Source organism: Vulpes lagopus, chromosome 12, assembly GCF_018345385.1.
Source record: "Vulpes lagopus strain Blue_001 chromosome 12, ASM1834538v1, whole genome shotgun sequence".
Lineage (NCBI taxonomy): Eukaryota > Metazoa > Chordata > Mammalia > Carnivora > Canidae > Vulpes > Vulpes lagopus.
In genome coordinates this window covers 83,260,022-83,284,898 of record NC_054835.1, presented here as the reverse complement: position 1 = coordinate 83,284,898, position 24,877 = coordinate 83,260,022, and the positions used below count along the sequence as shown (strand labels likewise).

Below are 24,877 nucleotides of genomic sequence, written 5' to 3'. Positions count from 1 at the left end.
TGCTCTGTATTAGGGGATGAGAAAAATAAAGTTGCCAATAAAATGCACTAAATTAAGGAAGAATATCAGAAAAATTTGCCATATTTATGTTGGCAAATTAGTTCTGATATTTTGGTTGATGCCATACTGTATGCCTGTCCTTACTTTTTTATTGCATTTTAAGTTATTTTACTGAAAAGCAACCATATGTGAATTTTACTAGTCTAGTGAAAATTTTCCTAATATTCGTTATGTGTCCAGTTTCTGACTGGCACATGCAGATGCATTTGCATGGCTGCTTATAATTTCCAAAAGAAGATTCTTTTCCTCTTTTATGAAAGAATCATATAAAAATGTAATTCTAAAGGGGTTTATTTTCAAAGTGTATGTACAAATATAAACATGACTTCCACATATACCCTGACCTGTTAAAGCACAAGGAAGCTCTCTGATCTGAAGGCATCATCTGTCAACCCCATGTAAATTTGTCTCAGATTTTCTTTTATTTTAAATGTGTGACTTTAAGAATGAAGTGTTTTGTGGTGTTTCACAGAATTTTTTTTTTTTTTTTTAGTATTTAAATTAAATTCACTACTAGATTCCTTAGTGATCTCAGTCAGCCATAGTTCTTTTTCCAGTAATTCACATTCCTTATTTTTTGTCCAAGAATTCTGATTATTATCCTTGGAAACATTAGAGTAGGGTTATTTTGTAAAGATTTATATATTTATTTATGAGAGACAGAGAGGCAGAGACATAGGCAGAGGGAGAAGCTCCCTGTGGGGAGCTTGACATGGGACTCGATTCCAGGACTCCAGGATCATGCCCTAAGCCAAAGGCATATGCTCAGCCACTGAGCCACCTGACATCCCCGTCATTACAGTAGTTTAAAAAACTTCAAGAGGAATAAATGTATTTAACTAAAATTGCTCCTGTTTTCTATACATTTTCAGTAATGGTAGTAACATGAAATTGTATTTTCTAACTTGCTATACGCTGGTAGTAACTCCAAATTTTAAAGTCCCATTTGTTATGTTTTCTTCATTAGAGAAAGCATTTTTAAATAATATATAGTAGATCAATAATGCATTAAGAACTCTATTACCAGTAATCAGCTTTTTCTATCCATATAAGTAGGGACACGGCCTTGGAATTTTACAAACATAAGAACTAATTTTTTGTTGGTCTAAAAATTAGTTCAATTATGTTGGATACCAATAAATACTTTCACTAGCTTGAAAGAGATACACAGTAAAGAAGCCATTATGTTATGTGCTATCCTAGCATAAATGTTTTCTGTTAATGATTATAGAAGAATCCATAAGTATCAAAATGTTCCCCACTTTCTGTGGAAATAGACAGGAGTGGCTTAGAAACTGTTAACCTCGCTGGCAGTGCTTTCAAATGGGCCTATTTGTCAATATTTATCTCCTATTTAACCATCTGGCCATTGCTTTTGACCAGTTGGGCGTGTTTCCTGAGTATTTGGAATGCTGAATGAAGGCAATGCGAGTCATATCAGAACTAACACTCATTTTGATTGCTTTGATGCTAATAAACACAGTCTTCCGTTTATAGACAGGGATAGACTTACTAGGGATCATCAAACTTGTAAAATGATAAAATAAAATGTATTCTGGTTACCCATTTCTCTTCAGCTATTAAGAACCAAGCTACAGGCCACTATATTTTAAATGGCAAAGGGGAGGAAGCCAAGTCGCGGACCTTCATAGATCTTGGTGTGGAATGGGACTATAACATTGAAGATGATATCGAAACTCTTCACACAGATGGACCTTTACATGATCCCGTTATTGTTTTGGTATGTGGTGTTACAGTCTCAGTGCGTAGTTGATTTAGTTTATAATTTTATAATTTATTTGTTTGAAAACACTTTTACCTTGAATGTTGAATATTTAACTGCTTGTTTTTTATAATTCCATTTATTTGCTCCTCTCTACTCTTTGTGCAACTTTGTCATATATTTTAAGTACATTATAATCCTTTTTTTTTCTTTTTTTTTTAATTTATTATTTATGATAGTCACACACAGAGAGAGAGAGAGAGGCAGAGACACAGGCAGAGGGAGAAGCAGGCTCCATGCACCCGACGATCGCTGCCCTGGGCCAAAGGCAGGCGCCAACCGCTGCGCCACCCAGGGATCCCAGTACATTATAATCCTAATAACATAGTAGTATGATTCCTGACTTTTAATAATCCATTATTAAAGACAAAAGATGAGATAGATTTTTTTTTAAGATTTTATTTATTTATTCAAGAGAGATACACACACACACACACACAGAGAGAAGCAGAGACACAGGCAGAGGGAGAAGCAGGCTCCATGCACTGGGAGCCTGACGTGGGATTCGATCCCGGGTCTCCAGGATCGCGTCCTGGGCCAAAGGCAGGCGCCAAACCACTGTGCCACCCAGGGATCCCCACACAAGCTTTATTGATGCCTTAGCAGCTTTACATGTAGGGCCTCCCCTCATTCAGGAGAGAAGCACGTGGCAATTCCTGAGAAGGGATTGGGGGGGGTGTTTTTGGTTAGGTGCTGTCAGTCAGCAGCAGGTGGGGAGTCTGCTCTGAGAGGTCCCGAAGAGCAGCAGCAGTTTGGGGTCCTTAGAGCCACAGTCTCCTTTATAGTTAGCAAATGTCGAATTTGGTTTCACAGGGGTATGCTAAGCAGGCAGGTTCTAAATGGCTAAAAATATGCTTGTTGGGGCTACATTTAAAAGGACTGGGAATGTAAAAATTTGAGTTTGATGCTAGCAGGCTTCTGAGATAAAGGGTCTCAGCCTGCCATGTAGAAACAAAGTAGGCCAACATGAAGGCACGATCTTTGACTCCTAACCCATCGCTTATGATGAGAAGTCAGCCTTGTTCATATTGCTGCTCTGTATGTGAATTATCTATTTTTCTCTGGCTTCTCTTTAAAGATATTTTCTTTATCTTTTTGTTTCATCTTGTTTGTTTAGCCATTTGATTGTGATATGCTTAGCTTGCGATATTCTTTGTCTATATCTGGCTTGGGGTTCACCAAGCAATTGGTGATTTTAGTTGATGGGTGCATTTTTTTTTTGTTTTTACCAAATTTGGGTTGATTTTCCATTTTATGCCAAGTCTGTTTTACCCCATCTCTCACTCCTACTAGGACTCATTTACCCGTATGTTAAACCAGTTGAAATTGTTCCACACGTCTGCTGGGCTTTGTCCATCCTTCTGTAATCACTCTTTCTCTATTCTTCAGATTGGATAATTACTATTGAGCCATGTTCAAGTTCACTGACTATGTCTTATGTGATCTCCAATCTGTTGTTGAGCCCATCCAGTAAATTTTTCATGTCAGATGGTATTCTTTTCTTTTCTAGGATTTCCATTTGGTCCTTTAAAAAAAAAAAAATCGTTTCCATTACTATGCTGAGATTTTCATATATTTTACTCATTATGTCTACCGTTTCCTTGAAGTCCCGTGTCTTCATGTTGTCTGCTTCTATAAGCTACTTTTTTTCTGGATTATGAGTCACATTTTCCTGCTCCTTACAATTTTTTAAATGTACATTGGACATTATGGATGGCAAATTGTAGGACATTTGGTTTATGTTGCCTCTTTTATAGGTTTTGTTCTGGCTGTCATTTCCTCCTGATCTTTGAAGCTTGATTTATTCTTTGTTAGGGCTGGTCTGTTTCAATTCTGTCCCTATTCTTATGGCGTGGCCTTTCTGATGCCTTAACTGAATACCTGAAGTGTTAATGAGCCTTGTCATCTGGCTAGATAAGAACTCCCATGTCCCTAACGCCACCTGACCTTCGGTGTCTCTGGTCCTGCTCCCAGCCCCACAGCAGACACTTGCTGGTAGACAGTGTGGTGACTTGGCCTGGACATGCACAGGCCAGCCTTTGGTCTAGGATACATGCAGCATCTGGGCCACCCCTGTGTGCAGCCCCCCCTTTTTTTAGAGCCCTGTCTGCAAGTTCCAAACACCACGCTCCATCTCTTCAGCTCCTTGAGACTGCTGGCATGGCTTGGGCTCCTGCTTCCTGTGTAGGACCCGGAACCTGACCCTATCAGGAAGCCGGGACCTGGCCTGTTTCTATTCCCACAGGGATCACTGTCCTTCACTGTGTTATTCATTGCTGCCCCACCCCCACCTGCCAAAAGTTCCCTTATATGTCTGTCCAGTCTTACTGTTTTTAATATCAGCAAGGCAACTCTATTACTCCCTCATGGATGAATGCAGAAGACATCTACGTGGTTTGAAAAATATTGTATTCTGTATTCAAATATTTATTGGATTTATTGAATATTTTCTCTGTAGAAAATATTATCCTCATTTGAAACCAAATCTTCCCACTCAATATTTTTTTTCTTTGAAAATTATTTCCCTTTGACAAAGTGTCCAAATCTTTTGCCCATTGTTAAAGTGGGTTATTTCTTCTTCTTCTTCTTTTTTTTTTTTTTGAGTTTTAAGAGTTCTTTATATATGCTTGATATATCCATTATGAAATATGTGATTTGTCAAATATTTTCCTCTAGTTAATGTTTTTTTTTTTGTTCTCTTACTAGTGTCTTTCACAGAGCAAAATATTTTAACTATCCTGTTGTCTAGTGTATCAATTTTTTCTTTTATGGATCAAGATTCTGGTGTTTTATATATATATTTTTTCTGCCTAATCCAATGTTAAAGCATTTTCTTATTTTTTGGTAGAAGTTTTATAGTGTTGTATTTTACATTTTGAGGTGATTTTTATATAAATTTTGTATGATGTTAGGTTTTTAGTTTTGAATATGGATGCCTAAGTTACTTATTACTGCATAACAAATTGCCCTGAACTTCTTAGCTAAACACAAAGCAACATTTATCATTGCATAGTTTCTGTGGGCCAGGTATCTGGGAGCTACTTAAATGGCTAGTTGTGGCTCAGGGCATCTCATGAGATGGGTCTTGGCTGTGGCTGGTCACCCCAAGGCTCCACTGGGGATATCTGCTTTCCTGCTCAATCACAGGGCTGTTGGAAGGCCTCAGAAGATTCCTTCTAAGCTTTTACATGTGATGGCTGGTGGGCCTGTGTTCTTCACTATCTGAGCCTCTCCTTAGACTCCTTAAGTGTCCTTATCACTTGGGAGTAACATCCAATTTATGCGGCTGTTGTCTGTTTGCTGGAGGCAAGTCACTGAATCCAACCCACACTGAAGGGGAGACAAATTAAGCCCTACTCATTGAGAGGAAAAATATCAAAGTATTTGTGGACATGTTTTTAAATCCACTACAATGACTTGTTCTAGTACCTTTGTTGAAAAAAATCGTCTTTTTTTCCATTATCTTTTCATCTGTGCCAAAATTAATTATGCATGGTTATGTAGGTTTATTTCTGTCATTCTATTTCAAAGGTTATATAATTTTATAGCAAAAATATATAGTAATCAAAATTTCATTAAATTTGAATGGTTGGAGATCAGAAGCTCCATTTCACTCATATAATTACACTGCATTCTTTTCCAGTGGCACAGATGTCTGGCCTCAGAGCCCTGCTGCTAACGACCATGATAGCCTATCTCAAGGCTTTGTGCACTGATAGCAGGGTGACTGCAGGGAACAACATGAATCAGAGATACAAGCAAACTTGTAGTTAGGACGGTAGGGTTGTAGACAATGTAGAGCAGTGCTCTATCTTTTCCTCTCTAAAGGGCTGGAACCCCAGGCTGGGAGCTCTGGAGCATGGCAAGTAGCTGGCTGGGACTGAAAGCATTAGGCATCTGGCTAGAATATAAAATCAAAGAGTAAGGGGGAAAAAAAGCAAAAGGAACCCAGATAAGCAAATCCTTCATCCTAGTGGGTTTAATATTACTTGATTTCTCAAACAAAAGCTATCTCTAAAAATTTAGTGTAAAAAAACTAGTGAATTGCACATGCTTTTCCCTTTGTATAATTGACATAATCCTATAAAAGCTAGTATATGAAAGTCAATAAAAGCTTATTTAAAAAAAAAAAAGAGTATGTTGCCCTAAACAATATTAAAGAGCAAATAAAAAAACTAAGAATATATTTGCAATGCTTATTATAAAAGAAGGATTAATGTTCTTATTACATAAATTACTTAGAAGAAAAGGTATATATACCAATAAAAAAGAAGGCATGACACAAACCTGCAGAGAATAGCAGCCAGAATACAAGTGACTAATAAACCAAGAAAATTAAACTTTTCTATTTATCAAATAAATAACAATTAAAGCAACAATCTTTTGCCTGTTTAATTAACAAAGATGAAAATTATATAGTATGTAGTGCCAAATGGGGCCCTTTTCATCATATACCCTCATTATGAAAGTAATAATTGTTCTAACTATTTTGAAGGGTTATTCATCAGTCTGTTATAAGAGCTATAAAAAGCACTCGTACCCTTTAGCTCACTAAAGAAAATCAGAAATCACCACAAAGGTGGGGGACAAATTCTAACCAATACAAGTATTTATTAACAAGTGAATGGCTAAATAATGCATGCTACCTTTAGGATTAAACACTGTGCTGACATTGAGAAGTATGTTTTCAAAGAATATTTACTATCTTGGGAAATGTACATGACACATTAAGTGAAATAAGCAAAGCCTGAAAAACATATGTGTACACGCACACGCGCACACACCAGGCAATATGCAAATATCTCGAGGGTATATATCTCAAAACAACAGAAGTGACTTTGGTTTTCTCTCGTTTAGTAGAATCATGGATAATTTTTATTTTCTTCGTATTTTTCCATAATGTGTACATTATGCTGGAGGAAGCATTATTTATCTTTATCATCATGACCAAACAGTTATTTTAAAGAATAATTTTCAAATGCAGCAAGAAGGTATATAATAAGTTAAGGAAATCCACGGTGAATCTTATTATAAAGTTATTATTTTTATTATATAATCTCATATATCAGTGTGCTTTTTTTATATTTTTATGGTCAAAGTGTTATATATATATTTACCTTTTTTTGTTCTTAAACAGGGCATTTTTTTATACTTTTGTTGATAGAACCATTATATTTTTAAAAACTGCCTTAAAGTTTTCCAGTTTTAATAAGAGTGCTATTCTGAAATATTTATAATTTTTATTGGAAATATAAAACCCCTTCAGATGACTTACCTATCTATTTCATGTATACATTAGATCATACCTCAGGAGAACGATACCCATTCCAGCCTGACTTATAAGTACATCATTCATGAAGATTCTGCACCTACAATCAGCAGCAACAATGTCATCCAGGAAGAATTAGATACTTTTGAGTGGGCTTTGAAGAGCTGGTCTCAGTGTTCCAAACCCTGTGGCGGAGGTAACACATTCAAAGTAATTCACAGAAAGCCAGTTATCCTGCTTCTACCTTAAAGATTGCCTCTCATTGAGGCCACGGTCGGAGAAATACTAAACATAACAACTAAAACATAAGCACAAAGCATTTTTACTGAAGTCTCTGAATCTACAAAGGATGAGAATCCGTTTATCGCAACCTTGAAATTCTCTTGTCTTTTTCCTCAGGTCTTCTATTCACATGGTGGCACGTTTAATGACTTCACTGTTCCCCCAAATCCTCCCACATTCAGTGTCCTGTGGTTCTGGCCTTTCTTCTTCTCCACTTTTACTTTCCATACCAGCACATTTCTTTTTTATCAGTGTTAGTAATGAAAGAGCTATTAGTTGTACCAAAGGGAGCAAGTGGTGTTTTAAATGCTCTATTCGTGTATCAGTCCTCAAAATGGCTCTGCGAGGTCAGCAGTATGATTGCCTATATTGTACTGATTGGGAAACTGAGGACAGGGACGTCATTTGCCCAGACCCTAGTATACAGACCTGGGTGTTCCAGCTTCTGGCTACGTTCTCAGTGCACTGGGCTGCCTTTCTGCCCTTTCTCAAGGAAGTCCATGAAGCATCCTCAGAGTTTTTCAGTTTCTCACTTCATCCATTCCTCTGGTTCTGAACAATAGATGCTCCAGAGCTGAGCAAGCCTAGACAGAATTTTCCCCAACAGGCAGGAGAAGGCAAAGGGCTGAGTACTGAGTAACCAAGAGCAAAAAAAATTAGAGTAAGGAAAGCCCATGTCAGCCATTTATTCTATAATTTAAAATTCAAGGATGCATTTGTAAAGAGGATTCTTTTTTGAAGTGGAGGGGCCATAAATGTTTTTAGTTAATTATTTAAAATGACACTTAATCCATTATAAAATGCTTGTTTAATTTGAATCTTCCCTTCTCTGCTGCCTCAGCATCTACCCAGTTACAAGGCTTGCCAGACACACCTTTTTATAAATGTCTGCCACATCTATTCTTTCCTTACCGGCTTTCCTTCGTAATTTTGGAAGGGAAGATTATTGCAAAAGTCTTTTAATAGTCAACTAATTTGTTTTTTTTTTTTTCTCTTTTTTTTTATTTTAAGGTAATCTTGAATGAATGGCTGAATGACCGAATGAGTAGAATTTATATTATTTTCCCAGTTTAAATCCTGTGGCCTCCTAATGTGTCGTCCTGAAGACACAGCATCGTTTATGTATTATTCCTGCTGAAAGTGCATAACCTGAATCTAATCATTAGGAGGCTACATTTTTATCATTAAATAAAACTAAATTGGGGGACATTTTTTAAAACAAGTGGCTTGTACCTCTCGAAAATATTCAAGAGGCTCAGAAACTATCCCTGCTTAATTCCCTGACACGCATAATCCATGATCAGAAAAACATTGCTATAGAGAACATGTTAGGGGCAACTGGCAAATTTTGAATATGGTCTATATATTAGATAAGAGTATTCTATCTGTTAAATATTCTGATTTTAAAAATTATGTAATAGATGTGCTTGTTATGGGCAGTATGCTGAAGTAGTTAGAAGTGAAGGGTCAGGATGCCAGCAACTTACTCTCAAATAATAGTTCAGCAACATTTTACATATATTATATATATTGCATATTATAAATAACCTATGACATATGTAAAAATATATATGTATGTACCTCAAATATAGTGTCGTGTAATACAAGGTTAATCCAGACTCAAGGCATGCGGATGTTCATTGTGCTTTCCTTGCAACGTTTTTGTAGGTTTGAAAGTTTTTAAAAAATTTGCTTCCCTTTCTCCCAGTACTGTTTAAATTTCAAGATTCTGATCAAGAAGTGCAGCTCTTGTGTGCAGTCCCTGCCCCTCCTCCAGCTAAGTTGAGACCCTCCCCTCTGTGCCCCTCTGGTGCCCTCTACAGTAAATTATTTACGTAACTCTCTAAAAGCCTGCATCCTGGGTATCGTCACAAGGGTTGTCAAACCTGTCCCTCACACTGGACGGTGTGTGCTCGGGGTCTAGTTCATTCGCACACTCACAGCTGCTGTTTAATCATTTGTAATCTTTATTAAACGTAGGCCCTGAAAAGTTGAGAGTTTTGTTTATGTAATTGACTTCTGGACCTCCCGCATCCACAACAGTGCCTGCCCCCCCCCCACCCCATGTCATCAGTCAATATTTGTTGAATGAGTGAATGACCAAATATGTAACAGAATGAATAAGTGGGTAAATCCAAAGAAATGTATTTCCTTTCCTAGGTTTCCAGTACACTAAATACGGATGCCGTAGGAAGAGTGATAATAAAATGGTTCACCGCAGCTTCTGTGAGGTCAACAAGAAGCCAAAACCTATTAGAAGAATGTGCAACATTCAAGAGTGTACACATCCACTGTAAGCAGTTATTTTAACTATCGTGTCCTGAGGACAACATGAAAGGGATTTAAATGTCCTTAGTTGTTTTCCATTTTAATTTTATTTTTAGCCAAAGCTAATAAACATACCCGGTTTAAATAATCAGATCATTTCACAGGAATTGTATAAAGCTGTGGTTCTCTTGCCTTTTACCATTTCCCTGCTCCTCAAAAACAGCCATATTCCAGCTAGGTTGCTTCTTTGATATTTGGTAACTCCTCGTTTCCAACTTTCTAAGTAAAATGTTTTTATAGCGACTTGACTTTGGGGGGTGGGGAGGTTTTGCATATTATGTATACTGATTTTCCAATGTGGAAAGTGAAGACTTTAGCATTCTTTTAAAATCCTTCCCCAAATGCATACCCACAGCCCAGACTTCTCTCTTCCTCGGCATTTCCAATATTGTTATAACCTGCCTTTTATTGATGTTGATGTTCAGTTTCTCTTAACAACTTCTGTGTCTCCTAACAGGTGAGTCGCTTAGCTGCTCTTCTTTCCTTGTGAAACTCTGTTCCTCCTAGAATTCATGAATGCCTTGATTTTTATGCTTTATTTTCTACTACTTTTCATTATTTCATCCCCAAACTGTCTTTCATGAGTATCAATCTCTTATAAATACTAAAAACTCAAATATCCTGTCACTTGCAGCTTCTTCGAGATCTCTCTCAGAGAGCTCAGTGTCTTCCAGCTCTGCCCTGGACTTCTGTCCATTCGGGGTTTCTTTTCCTCTACCTGAATCTTCCTACTGCCTCTCTTTTACACCACATCTCCTGGTTCCTGAATTTCTTGTCTTCTTTTCATGTATTCATTTGTTCTGGTAGATCATGTCTTCCAGTAGCTTTCTGAAAAATGTATATACAAAGTGAAAATTTTTGTGTAAAAAACATTCTCATATACCTACGAAAAGTAGCTAAGAGATTAAACTATAAGGGTATATAGGTAACCTACTCTCACTCTTAATCATTTGGATACAAACACATATAACTGCAAACTATAGTGTTTATTCTTTCAGAATTTTGAAGCCATTGTTCCATTGTTTTCTAGATTCCCATGTTGCTGTTGAAAAGTAATTTGCTCTCCTGGTTCTCAGTGCTTTCTATTTTTGTTTGTCATTCAAAGTTTGTAGGAACTTCTTTTTGTTCCCAGTGTCCTGAAATTTCACAGTGATGGAACTGCCTTGATGCTCTACTTTTCTCATCCATCCTCCTAAGTACTCAAAGACTTTTTGAAGCACAAAACCAGTATCTTTCATCGCTGGGACATTTTCTGGGTTTTGTTTTGTTTTTGTTTTTTCTGAAAAATGTCTCCTATATTTTATATTTTTTGCTTTCTTTCTGAGATATTTGTAATTAGGATTCCTAAACAGATCTAATTTACTTTTCTTTTCTCATCTACTGTTTATTGTTTCTACTGGCTGAAATGCTCATTTTTACAACCATGTTATTAATATCTAAGAGCACTTTAATATTCAAGCGCTCTGTTTTGTTCATCACATGTTCCTTCCTTTAAGACATTTGATGCTTATTTCACAGACGTAATATTTTCTTTTATCTCAAAGATTATTTTATTTTATTTTATTTTTCAAAGATTATTTTATAATACCAAAGATTATTTTCTTTTTCAGGCATTATTTCTTTTGAGTTCTTTTCTTCTGTTTCTTTTTTTCTGCCTCCATCATTTGTGTTGGAGGCTTTCTTTCTTTCTTTTTTTTTTTTTTTTAAAAAAAAAAGATTTATTTATTCATTCATGATAGACAGAGAGAGAGAGAGAGAGGCAGAAGACACAGGCAGAGGTAGAAGCAGGCTCCATGCCGGGAGCCCGACGCGGGACTCGATCCTGAGACTCCAGGATCGCGCCCTGGGCCAAAGGCAGGTGCTAAACCACTGAGCCCCCCAGGGATCCCCTGTTCGAGGCTTTCTGTCTGCTGATTATTGGCCGTTCATGCGTACATAAGAATGCAGTGTTAAAAAGGCTGCTTGGAAGCCTGCTTCAGCTTCATGGTCAAGATTTGCTTGCTGGTGGGCTTCACTGTAGGAAGAGCTGGCTGGGCTGTTTTATTGAAGACCCTTAATGTATATTTAGGGCTTTTCTCATGAAATGATCAGGTTCCAAAGAGCAGAATCAATCTCCTGCCTAGGGAGCATAAGCCCATTTAATAGCTGTTCTAGACGTTTGTACATGTACAGGTAACTAGGGTCATCTCACTGTTCCTTATGTGGATTCTTACAGAATCGCCTGCCTTCACTCTTTTTCTGTTGTCTCTTGACTATGTCTGTGTCCACAAGCTAAAGGTCTGGTTTACCTTCTGCGCAGGTCAGATCATCTGCTGGGCTAGAGGAGGGGCAATCAGCCGGTGGGGGGTGAGGATCAGGAAGTGGAACTGTTTCCAAACAGACTCTTCCTCAGTCCTGTGTTTTCGGCTCTACCTTCCCCCAGCTTCACAGTGTTCCCTTTCACTGGTGGCCACCATCCAGCACGTTTCTCAAGTTATGCCTCCAAGTTAGTTTGCCTGCCAGCTTCCACTGCTGAGTTAAACTTCATCCTTCTTAGGTCGGCTGAGCTGGTAGCCATATGTCCCGCCACTTTCTAGGTTCCAAAATTATCTTTTGGTGCCTTCTATCCTTTTTTTTTTTTTTTTTTTATTTTTTTTTTTTTACCTTTGTGGGTTTATGCCATTTTTCTCCCTCGTTGTCATCCTAAGAATTTCAGGAGGGAATAATCTAGGACTATGAAATGTATACTTCTCATGTAATATCTGTCTTCAAATATCTGTCTTCAACTTTTAGTTACCACAGTACATTCTGCTGCAAGTTTGACAAGCTAAAGCCATTCCAAACTGGGAATACCAAAGACTATCAAGGTTTTAGCATGATTGCATTTTTGTGCCCTATATATGTGAAAAGAAAAAAAAAAATGGAGAGGGAAAGTTACTCTGGATAGGATAAAGAGTACGCCTCAATTACATTCTGACAGATCAATGAACCAGATGGAATCACTGGTGACGGCCTTTTGGGACCTGGTAGCCCCACGTCACGGAGACCTGTTCATAATAATGCATCTGCGGCTGATTTGGAGAGTGCTGGGGCATTGATGACACAGAATTTGGGAATGTCCTATGGGAGATCTTTTTGAAAATATCTTTTTAGAAATCTCTCTATTAGGTGCACTCAAGTGCTGCTGGATGCACACTACCTTTACCTTTTTGTCGGGCCAAATAAAAGTCCATATGAAGAACTGAATTTTCCAAACAGGGCAGATATGTCAGGCAGCCTTTTCCGCAGCAACTGTAGAAATTAAACAGTCGTCTCAGTTAGAATGCTAAGACGTCAGTCAACTCAGGATTTCTTGAAAAAGCAGCAGCAGCCAGATCAGTTTGTCTCAGCAAGCCTCAGATGGATTTGCCTTTTTAAGTTTCCACCCAGGAGGCAATTTGGCTGAGAGCAAGTTGGCATATTTCTGAAAACTGCCATCATGCCTGCAACTAACCCGGCAACCTTGGGACGAGTTTCAGAAACCCTCTGTCTATGATTGTTTAGAAAAAGAGGTTTCCCAGTCACAGGGAGGCAGAGAAATACCACGACATTAAAAGCAGAAGTATTGGGCCTCTTACTGTTAGGAAATTCTCAGACTTTTGCCTCGTCCGATGCACAGAAAGCAGGAAGGCTGGGCGGCGAGCAGGAGTGCGCAGCACAGCCACTAACCGCTCCAATCCTCACCCCTGCTGCAGCTGGGTGGCCGAGGCCTGGGAGCACTGCACCAGGACCTGCGGGAGCTCCGGCTACCAGCTCCGCACCGTGCGCTGCCTTCAGCCGCTCCTGGACGGCGCCAACCGCTCCGTGCACAGCAAGTACTGCTCGGGCGAGCGGCCGGACCACCGCCGGGCCTGCAACCGAGTGCCCTGCCCCTCCCAGTGGAAAGCGGGGCCCTGGAGTGAGGTGGGCCAGGTCCCTGCGTGCCTGGGTTCGGTGTGTGTGTCTGCACGCGCACGTTAGCACATGCAGCCTGTTTTCATTGGGCTCCAGGATCGGGTAGGCTTGGTGCGAGTGGAGAACCTGCCACGCGCTTTGCCATCATCAAGCAGCTGGAGGTGCCAGGAAAGAAAATGATTTTAAAACAGTGCTTGCATTTAAGATGAGTCGGTAGGGGCAAACCATGTCTGGAGGTTTTGTGACACGGAGGAATCTGAAGGTGACTGATCTTCTGTTTAATATCTTTGTTGACGTCACCTTTCCTACCGGATGGATCCCAAATGCCTGACAGTGAGTGCGAGCCCTGCCCCATTTGGCACCACACTAACTCTTCTTCTCCTTCTCCTCCCCTTCCTCCTCCTCTTCCTTTTTTTTCCTTCAAGTATAATTGACGTAACATTACACCAGTTTCAGGTGTACAATGTCATGATTCACTATTGCAAACGTTCACCACAGTCAGTCCCATGCTCACTTCTTTTGCTCTTTTGTTCTTTATTCCAACTCTGTCTTCGAGTTTGAGAAACTCCTTACTCTTCCAAAAGGGCTGTGCTCATTGGAGTCTACCCCCTTTCAGCTGATGGCCCTCCCTCCCCTCCCCTCCTGTCTCACCACCCCTTCCTCCTTATCCACTCCTGGCTCATTTCCAGAGTCCACCTTCCAGGGCTGCCTTTCTCACAGTCCTTCCTCTACATTCCAGAACCAAAGAGGCCTACCTCTAGCGTGCCCCTCGTGATGTAATAGTGTGACTTTTGTCTTGGAGTCCATGCTTGCCACTGGTCCTCACATTTCTCAAGGACTGTGCATTGCTTCCCCACTCCACAGCCAGTACCTGTCCAGTCCATGGTGTTGGCTTGCTGACTCAAGCTTGTGTTGCCTGAATTAATCCCACATCTTTGGCATTTCTAAAGATTCAAAATGAAATCATAGGAGAAGAACTTAGAGGTGGAAAGGACATCAAAAAAGCAGGTAGAGAATAAAGGAAGACGTGGAGGGCAGGCCCAGGGAGGAAGGAACAGGCAAGTGAAGGTCACCTTCATGGGACCAGAAAGATAACTCCTATCTCTCCTCTTTAGAGTCCTGAATGAAGGCCCCTCCCCCATAGCTCCTGTCTGGAACAATAGCTTAAGATGTTCTTGGATTTAATTTTAGAGCAGTTAGCCCCTTCATTAAAGAAATTAATTTATGGGAATAAAATAAAAGTAGTTCCAAAGAAGTTGAATTAACCAAGGTAGCCTGTCAGTAAATTCTGCCATCAGTGAAGAAGGTGAAAGAACGGGAAATGCTTACTGTCTGCCGGGCACAGTTGGTTTACATACATCACCTCCTTTCCCATAGTCCCACACTAATCCTGAAGCAAGTGTTACCCTCAGGCTTCAGAGAAGCAGCAGCGTATCCAGGCTGGTCACTTATGAGGTCAGGCTGTAAACTCATGATAGCCTGTCTGCAAAAGAACACAGAGAATGGACTCCAGAGCTGTGCATGCGTGTGTGCATGGGTGTGTGCATAGAGAAAGGGAGGAAGGTGACCCTGGTGGAATAAACCTCTCTGATCGCAGCTTTCGTTTCTCTAGTGTTCCGTCACCTGTGGGGAGGGCACGGAGGTGAGGCAGGTCCTCTGCAGAGCGGGAGACCACTGCGCCGGGGAAAAGCCAGAAGCCGTCAGACCTTGTCAGCTGCCTGCCTGCAATGGTAGGTGTGACACCCATTGGTTTCATTGCTCTGACAATAGTTTTTAAGCCTCAACAAGTGGAATTTCTGGACAAACTCTGGAATTTGTTTGCTTATCAAAAAGTAACCTAAGGAAGAGCACCTGCCTTTGCCTCGGGTCATGACCCCCGAGTGCTGGGATCTGTTTCCCTCCGCCCGCCCCTGCTGCCCCGTCTGCTGTCTGTCCTCTCTCTCTTTCCCCCCGTTCATCTGCTTTCCCCCCCTTCCCCACCTCACCCCACTTCTGTCATCACAGGCTTCCTCTTAAAGGCCAGTTACCTGCCCGATGACGGTGGTGGGTGCTGCTGTCACACTAATGAGACTTGGAACTAAAGAGGTGGCCTTTTCATCGGCCTGCAGCCTAAGAAGCCATTGATTAAATATTGACACCTGCTGAGTTGTACTTTCTTTTCTTCAAGGAAATTGTCAAGGCACTATTTTATAAAAAAAAATTTACGATTATACTTGTTTATTTATTCATGAGACACACAGAGGCAGAGACACAGGCAGAGGAAGAAGCAGGTTCCATGCATGAAGCCGGATGCAGGACTCAGTCCCAGGGCCCCGGGGTCATGACCTGAGCCGAAGGCAGATGCTCAACCACTGAGCCACCCAGGTGTCCCCAAAAGCTTTTTATTTTTTTTTTCTTGAAGAAATTTCAGGTCAAGTCCATTTATTTACTTATTTATTCATTCATTCATGAGAGACCCACAGAGACAGAGAGAGAGAGAGAGAATGAGAGGCAGAGACACAGGCAGAGGGAGAAGCAGGCTCCTTGCTGGGAGCCCAACGTGGGACTCGATCCTGGGTCTCTAGGATCACGCCCTGGGCTGCAGGCTGCGCTGAACCACTGGGCCACCCGGGCTGCCCCAGGTCAAGTCCTTTAAACTTAAATTATTTCGTTTTAAATTTCCATTTGAAATGTGTGGCAGCAAGAACAAGCACGGCCATGAGGGGGAGACAGAGGACTTTGATATTTAATCATTTTCTCTGGAAAATATAATTGAAAATTTCAAACAGGAGACAAAGCAAACAGAACAAACTTCACCCAGTTAGAAGCTGTAAGATTTACTGTCGCCACGATATTTTATTTTTATGTATTACTGCCAAGAGGCTGAAAACTTTGCGAAGTAAACTTGATTCTTAATGGTTGGTAGAGCTACGTATTTCTGCAAATATGCCCAATTGTCAGCAGGAATTGCTTCTTTTTCTTTAGCTAACAGGAATTATTTTAAATTGTAAAACAGGGATCCCTGGGTGGCGCAGCGGTTTGGCGCCTGCCTTTGGCCCAGGGCACGATCCTGGAGACCCGGGATCGGATCCCACGTCGGGCTCCCGGTGCATGGAGCCTGCTTCTCCCTCTGCCTGTGTCTCTGCCTCTCTCTGTGTGTGTGTGTGTGTGTGACTATCATAAATTAAAAATAAATAAATAAATAAATAAATTGTAAAACAGAGGTACAAATGAGATGGTGTTAGGGATTCCACAGTTTAGCTGCTGTCTTGCTCTGAGATCCAGGCCCAACAGCCAATTCTTGGAGATCGTAAAAGGCCACATGTTTCTATCACACATTTCAAGTAATAATTCCCATCAGTCCCAAACTACGATTAAAATGAAATGACTTTTTGAGACCATGTGTAAAACTGTTTTCCTGAACTTCTTATAATGATTTGGGCAAGGAACAAGAAGGCTGAAAAGTTTCCTTAATCTTAACGATTGAGTTTCTCATGTGTATTCTTCCCCTAAGCCCCATTTTGATTGTACTATTTCATTGTTGCTGTTAAGCTCTTCCCATTTATCCTGGGATGAATTACCATAAAGCGAATGTATTCCTTTGCTCTTACCTGTTTTTTCCTAAGACTATCTCGTCCTTTTCCTCCTCTATCCAGAAACATATTCTGGCCCTAACTAGACCCATGTTGTGAACCAGTCCTTGCGATGCCGAGGTGCTCACACAGAAGGGAGTCTCATATGTGGACCCCTTCTTTAATACAGAGAGAATAGGTCATGTTTTGAACTGGGCCGCAGAAGGGGGAGTGGAGGGGGCGGGGTGAGGGGTCAGAGGGAAAAGAGTACAGGGTCAAATAAAGTCCTCTCATCCCAGGGCCTAGAGCCTGAAACATACAGGAAGAAGAAATTAATATTCTTATTTTAAGATACAGGCATAGAAAAAGTAATTCAGAAATAATAAGTATATTTGAGGGGAAACCCATTAATGTGACACGCAGGCATTCACAACATAATTAGATGATTACCTTAGTTAATATAAAATATGCAGAGATGTCATACTATCTAGTATATCTGTAAGTGTCGGGCAAACACAGATCACTCCACAATTTGGGAAGGGGGCATGGTATTATAACTCTAGTAGGTAGTTTTATAATTTGTAATTGGTAACAAATATAGTAATTTTATCTCAGTCTTGCCAACTGACTGTCCTTTTTTTTCAAACTTTAGAAAAAAAGATTTTTTAATTTCTTTAGGAATTTATATAGAGGTTCCTTATCTAGCAATAGAGCATGACCCAATAATACATTGTAATTTTGAGTGATTATAGTATATAAATGCCACAACTTACAATGCTCCGTGTTTATGAATCAGACATAGAATCCATATTTCTTTGTTGCACCATGTTTGTGGGCTCTGCAGAGGATGTGCCCTAAAATGGCTGAAAATAAGTATAAACTAACTTGTCCATGGGCTCAACATTTGGATTTTTTGAAATTTAATTCTTATAATGTGTACTCAAAATAAATTTAAAATCCTAAAAGGAGTGCACACACACATGTATCAAGTGTTTTATGAGTGTCAGGTTAGTACTCTGTAAACAGAAAGTGTTATCAATTCAGTAAAATTAAATTTAAAAACTATGAATGATTCAAAAGAAAGTTGGCACATTCTACCCAAATTTATGCTTTCAAATAATAAATAGCCTGAGAATATTTGGTAGTAAAAATGTAATTATTGCATTGACTCTGGTCAACGGTCTTTTTTTTTTTTTCTCCACATTTTTAAGATTTAATTTGTTCCATTAGGTACTTAGAATTTATTTTGATTTTTATTTATGTATTTTTTTCAAAGAGTTATTTACTTATTTTGGAGAGAGTGAGCAAGCAAAGGGGAGGGGCCAAAGGAGAGGGAGAGAATCTCAAGCAGATTCCCCACTGGGCATGGATCTTGACCCAGAGTTCCATCTCAGGACTGTGAGATCATGACCTGAGCCAAAAATCAAGAGTCAGATGCTTAACCAGCTGAGCCCTGAACTAGCTAGGCATGCTAGTATTTATTTTGATTTTAAATTTAAATTTAATGTAGAAGCTAATCTACTAGAAAGCCAGAAATACCATAAAAAATAATAGCAACAACAACAACACAAAAAACAGATGTCCCTTTATATCCTAAAAAAGTATTTGTGGCAAAATGAATCCTATTTTCTCATTCTAAAATCAGATACAAAAAATAAATAAATAAAATAAAATAAAAAAATAAAATAAAATAAAATAAAATAAAATAAAATAAAATCAGATACATGTTCCTACTTGGAAGGAACATGTACCCTCAATCTGCAGACTTTTGATGGAGACATTAAAAATAGTGGTCAACCTAAGTACTTTTCACAGAAAAAACTACTTATTTCAGTGAACTTATCCAAAAGTTCCTTTTTTTTTTTAATTGAGGTATAATTAACATTTAACATTATATTAGTTTCAGGTGTACAATATAATTATTTTATATTTTTATATATTGCAAAATGATCATAACTATAAGTCTAGTTAATGTCTATCACTATGTATAGTTATAAAATTATTTTTCTTGCCATGAGAACTTTTAAGATTTATCCTCTGAGCAGTTTTTAAATGTGCGATACAGTATTATGACCTGCAGTCACCATGTATACATTTCATGATCATGACATTTATTTTATAACTGGAAATTGCTACCTTTTGACCCCCTTCACCCATTTCACCCACTTCCCAAACCCCACCCCTGGCAACCACCAATCTGTTTGCTGTATCAATGAGCTTTTTTTTTTCTTTTAGATTCCACACACAAGTGGAATCATGCAGTGTTTGTCTCTCTCTGTCTGGCTTATTTCATTTAACATAATATCCTGAAGATCTGTCCGTGTTGTAAATGGAAAGATTTCATTCATTTTTATATCTGAATAATATTCCACTGTATATATAAATATATATATATATATTTCACAATTCTTTATCCATTCATCCATTGCTGGACAGTTAAGTTTTTTCCATATCTTGGCTATTATAAATGATGCTGCAGTGACCATGGGGTTGCATATATCTTTTTGAATTAGTGTTTTCATTTTCTTCAAATAAATACCTTTTTGGGGAATTACTGGATCATATGGTTGTTATGTCTTTAATTTCTTTAGGAATATCCACACCGTTGTCAGTTTACAGTCTCACCACTAACATTCATATTTTTAATGCTCTTTTGGACAATTCCAATTAATATCAGATTTTACTTAAAATTTTTTATATTCCTACACAATTTTAATTTCTTCCTCTTATTTGCTGCTTAGATGTATGTGTTGTTTTTTTTTTTTTGTATACTTTTTATTGGAGTTCGATTTACCAACATATAGCATAACACCCAGTGCTCATCCTGTCAAGTGCCCCTCTCAATGCCCATCATCCAGTCACCCCGTCCTCCCACCCACCTCCCCTTCCACTACCCCTTGTTCATTTCCCAGAGTTAGGAGTCTCTCATGTTCTGTCTCCCTCTCTGATATTTCCTACTCATTTTCTCTCCTTTCCCCTTTATTCCCTTTCACTATTTTTTATATTCCCCAAATGAATGAGACCATATAATGTTTGTCCTTCTCCGATTGACTTACTTCACTCAGCATAATTAATACCCTCCAGTTCCATCCACGTTGAAGCAAATGGTGGGTATTTGTCGTTTCTAATGGCTGAGGAATATCCCATTGTATACATGAACCACATCTTCTTTATCCATCATCTTTCGATGGACACCGAGGCTCCTTCCACAGTTTGGCTACTGTGGACATTGCTGCTATAAACATCAGGGTGCAGGTGTCCTGCTGTTTCACTGCATCTTATCTTTGGGTAAATCCCCAGCAGTGCAGTTGCTGGGTCGTAGGGCAGGTCTATTTTTAACTCTTTGAGGAACCTCCACACAGTTTTCCAGAGCGGCTGCACCAGTTCACATTCCCACCAACAGTGCAAGAGGGTTCCCTTTTCTCCGCATCCTCTCCAACATTGGTTGTCTCCTGTCTTGTTAATTTTCCCCATTCTCACTGGTGTGAGGTGGTATCTCATTGTGGTTTTGATTTGTATTTCCCTGATGGCCACTGATGCGGAGCATTTTCTCATGTGCATGTTGGCCATGTCTATGTCTTCTTCCGCTGTGAAATTTCTGTTTATGACTTTTGCCCATTTCATGATTGGATTGTTTGTTTCTTTGCTGTTGAGTTTAATAAGTTCTTTATAGATCTTGGATACTAGCCCTTTATCTGATACGTCATTTGCAAATATCTTCTCCCATTCTGTAGGTTGTCTTTTAGTTTTGTTGACTGTTTCTCTTGCTGTGCAGAAGCTTCTTATCTTGACTAAGTCCCTAGATGTATGTGTTATTGTGTCTTTTTTAAATTTTTGCAGATGAGCCATGTTTGGGAGACAAGTCTATATTCTGTCAAATGGAGGTGCTCGCGCGGTACTGCTCCATACCAGGTTATAACAAGTTATGTTGTGAGTCGTGTAGCAAGCGCAGTAGCACCCTGCCACCACCATACCTTCCAGAAGCTGCTGAAACTCATCGTGATGCTATCTTTAACCCTAGCGACCTCCATGGATCTCTAGTGATGCCTACGTCTCTGGTTCCTTACCAGTCAGAGCCCCCTGCTGAGAGGAAGAAATCTTTGGGTAGGATCTCTTCAGTGGGAGGCCCAGATGCATTCACTGCTTCCAGACCAAACAGTAAACCTGATGGTGCTAACTTCCCCCAGAGGAGAGCTCTGCAAGCAGGAAGTAAAACTCTGAGACTGGTCTCCCCAGCCACCAAGAGCGGCCCCCTCAACTCATCTTCAGAACCGGCTGCTGCCCGCCTCCTGGCGGTCAGTGATTCAATAGGTGCTTCTTCTCAGACAAGAACCTCAAAGAAAGATGAAAGAATTATTGACGAGAGACATCCAATAAGATCATCCACTTTGGAAAGATGAGAAAATGAACCTCAAAGGTTAGAAGTCAGAGGAAAACCTGGACAAGCTCCCTCTCCCCATGGTGCATACAGCTTGTTTAAAGTGTAAATCCCCATAAACCGTCAACTCATTTTGTCTGTACGTGTAAGAACAAAAAGTGCTGGTTCACTTTCTCGTTGCTTTCATCCTCCTTTTGTTCTGCATCGACTCGTTTACCAGAATTCATCGAAAGGAAGCACCAAAGATTGTTAATAGGAGGAAAATAAGTTGCCAAGCCTGTTGGTCACTCTCTAGTGCAGCAAAGGGACTGGAACCAATTATGTATATCAGCTGATTTCTTATTTTTCAAAAGTCACACTAAAAATAAGAAAAGAGGTGCCGACAGTTTACACTTTAACAAAATATTTTGGAAATGGAGCAAAAAATTCTTAGACTTGTATTCCTATTTATCTATATTAGAAGTATTGTATGAGCGAATTTGCAGCTGTTGTGTAAATATTGTATATTGCAGAAATCAGTATTATTTTAAGAGATGTGTTCTCACATGGTTGTTTACTATATTACATTTCTGGATGTTCTAGGTGCCTGTTGTCGAGTGTTGCCTTATTTGGTATTCTGTGGGTTGATTTTCAAAGCAGAATATAATGAATAAGAAGTTAGACCTATAGCTACTGACAGTGCAAAGGGTTTTGTTGTGTGGTTTTGTTTAATCAACAACGGGATACCTAAATTACAGAAAAAGAAAAATCACATGTGCTGCAAAGATCAGCTAACCTATTACCTTCCATGTTTTAAATAAAAAGCAATAGGATTGATGTTGTAGTCTACTCATGGTTCCAGAAACAGAGACTAGTAAGTTAGCCTGTGTAAAACAAAATTAAACCCCTCTTTTTTTTTTTTTTTTTTTTTTAAATTAAAACCCTCTTACCAGGACCTCAGTAGGCACCAATGAAGTGGCCTATGTTCTTGTGTTGATTTTTCTTTTCCCTTTGTTGACATATTCAGATGGTTATACTCAATGTACTGTAATAATAACAAAAGAAAATGTTTTGAGATAATTTGCTTGTATGTTGGTAGCTGAGAAAAGCATCATTGAATCAGAATTGACACCCAGGTATAGTAGTCCTTTGGGGCTTTGGAAGAAGATGCAAGAAAGTATTTGTCAATGGTTGCAATATTTATTTTCTGCATGGTCCATATTCAAATGTTCGCAACTGCAATGCATCTGACTGCAATAGTGTGCTAGTAATTTATGTCAGTGGTCACCTTGCTCACAGTGAAGCCAGAAATGCTCTCTCCAGGGAGTAGATGTAAAGTACTTGTATATAGAATTCAGAACTGAAGATATTTATTAAAAGTTGATTTTTTTTTCTTGATAGTATTTTTATGTACTAAATATTTACGCTAATATCAATGACATATTTTGGTAAACTAGAGAGACATAATTAGAAAGGCACATTTTTGTGTGTGGTGGAGAAATTTAGACAACAGCCAAATCAAAGAACTGAAATTAAACAAATTTGATGTCATGCAAACGTTTTGCCTTTTTAAAGTAATTGATACAAAGTTAACGATTTGTTCCCTTGTGATGAAACATAAAACAGTATAGACTCAGATAGCTGTTTAATGAAATAGTGAATTAGAAACATTTTTTTTAAGTTTATGCAAGAGATAAATACTTAAGAGAAAAAAAAGAAAGTGTTGTGAGCATAATGTTTTTGAGGTCAGTTCCTGAACTGTCTAAAACTATATTATGCAAACAATAGAGATGTTAACCTCTCCAAGCACAGAATGTGCAAGGACTTTTGCCTTTTAACCATGGTAAACTCACAGCTTCACCTATTGACTCTATACCTCTAAAGAATCGCTGCTACTTTGTGCAAGACTTTTAAAGTTTAAATGAATTAGGTGAATTCCAGATAGTAAAACAATCTCTGAGCCTCAAGTAGAAGTCATTTTTTTTTTCCTCAAAGTTACCCCAGTATGAAACTCTCTCTAGTTTCCTTGCATATGTATGCATCTGGTCTACAGGAGAATGCAGAGAAAGATGATCACACACATACACCTCCCATAACGATGTACATATTTGTTACACTTCTGGTCTTTGAGCTTCCTTTTCTACTAAGCTAAAAATTACGTTTTATCAAAGTGTACACTACTGATGCTGTTTGTTGTATTGGGAACACGTAGCAATAAAAATGTTAACAAAATATAGACCTGGCTCTATCTAGATTTTATCATCAGATTCATCACTGATTAATGGAAACTTTTCTTTCCTCCTTCAAAGTTAAAATAGTGTCATATTCATTAGCTACTTGGAATTTCTCTGACGAGGCTCAAATAAAGTGAAAGTGTCTCCTATCCTCACACCAGGATGTATCATATTTGTTTTAAGTAAGAAAAAGAGAGACTATGCATGGTGGCTTTTTGCTTAAATCCATCCCACAGAACCATGAAGATGCAGAGAGGAAAGGGCAATAATGCTACAACGTATGAAGAGTTTAAAAAGGGGGACTTCATTCTTTCAAATGTGCAGTCCCAGAGTGGTTTTTAAAGAAAAGCTGTCCAGCAGCTTTTGACCCGGATTACCCGAGGATTGCTGGGAATACCTAACACATGACCTGGGAGTGTGGACAGAAATGGGGCATCAGGGCAGTGGGAGGGCGGGGGTGGTGGTGGTTTTCATTATATCTCATAGAGGCACTATATTGCCATGGTTATTACCAGTTTAAAGAGCAAAGGCAGACCAGCTCCAATTTGAAGTGCACCTGTACCTTTATACCTGAATGATCCTGGGTAACCAGACTGAATGTCAGTTTCCTCATCTGTAAAGTGGTAAAGGCAGAAATATCAAACAGCATTGCATAATGTTGTGAGGAACGAGAAAGTAAAGTTGCTAGCACAGGGCTGAACACAGTGTAGCTCTCAATAGATATTAAATATATTCATTGTCCTTAGAGTGTCCCCATCCTCCTCCCCCTCATTTATTATGTGACCAAACCACAGCTTTCCGATAGGGGCCACAGCTAGTTGAATCATGGTCACTAAGTCTCATGAATGGTGGTAAAGAACATAATTTCAGGAATCAAAAAATAAGCACTTTAGGCTTAAAAATCAATAGGAGGGATAGACTCATTAGAAATGATATCCAGTCATCAGTTTTGAAAATTTTAGTTAATCCTGCCCAATCTCCCTTCACATGCAACAAGTCATCAAACTAAAGAATGAGTAGCCAAACTATTAATTCTGTACTTCTGCAAAAAAATGGCCAGTGGTGAAATAATGCTCCAAATTATTATCAAATAAAATGTTT

The 24,877-nt window shown here is 39.0% G+C and overlaps 1 protein-coding gene across 1 annotated transcript in view; it reads left to right on the top strand.

The window, feature by feature from the left end:
• The window catches only part of ADAMTS3 (ADAM metallopeptidase with thrombospondin type 1 motif 3), a 256,615-nt gene extending 232,837 nt beyond the window's left edge, over window positions 1–23,778 (top strand). The window contains exons 17-22 of the mRNA XM_041723863.1: window positions 1,638–1,801; window positions 7,143–7,308; window positions 9,555–9,687; window positions 13,436–13,643; window positions 15,247–15,364; window positions 21,026–23,778. Coding sequence (XP_041579797.1) covers window positions 1,638–1,801; window positions 7,143–7,308; window positions 9,555–9,687; window positions 13,436–13,643; window positions 15,247–15,364; window positions 21,026–21,585 — 1,349 coding nt within the window. The 3' untranslated portion in view covers window positions 21,586–23,778. The remainder of the gene's footprint in view (window positions 1–1,637; window positions 1,802–7,142; window positions 7,309–9,554; window positions 9,688–13,435; window positions 13,644–15,246; window positions 15,365–21,025) is intronic.
• The last annotated feature ends 1,099 nt before the right edge of the window (window positions 23,779–24,877 follow it).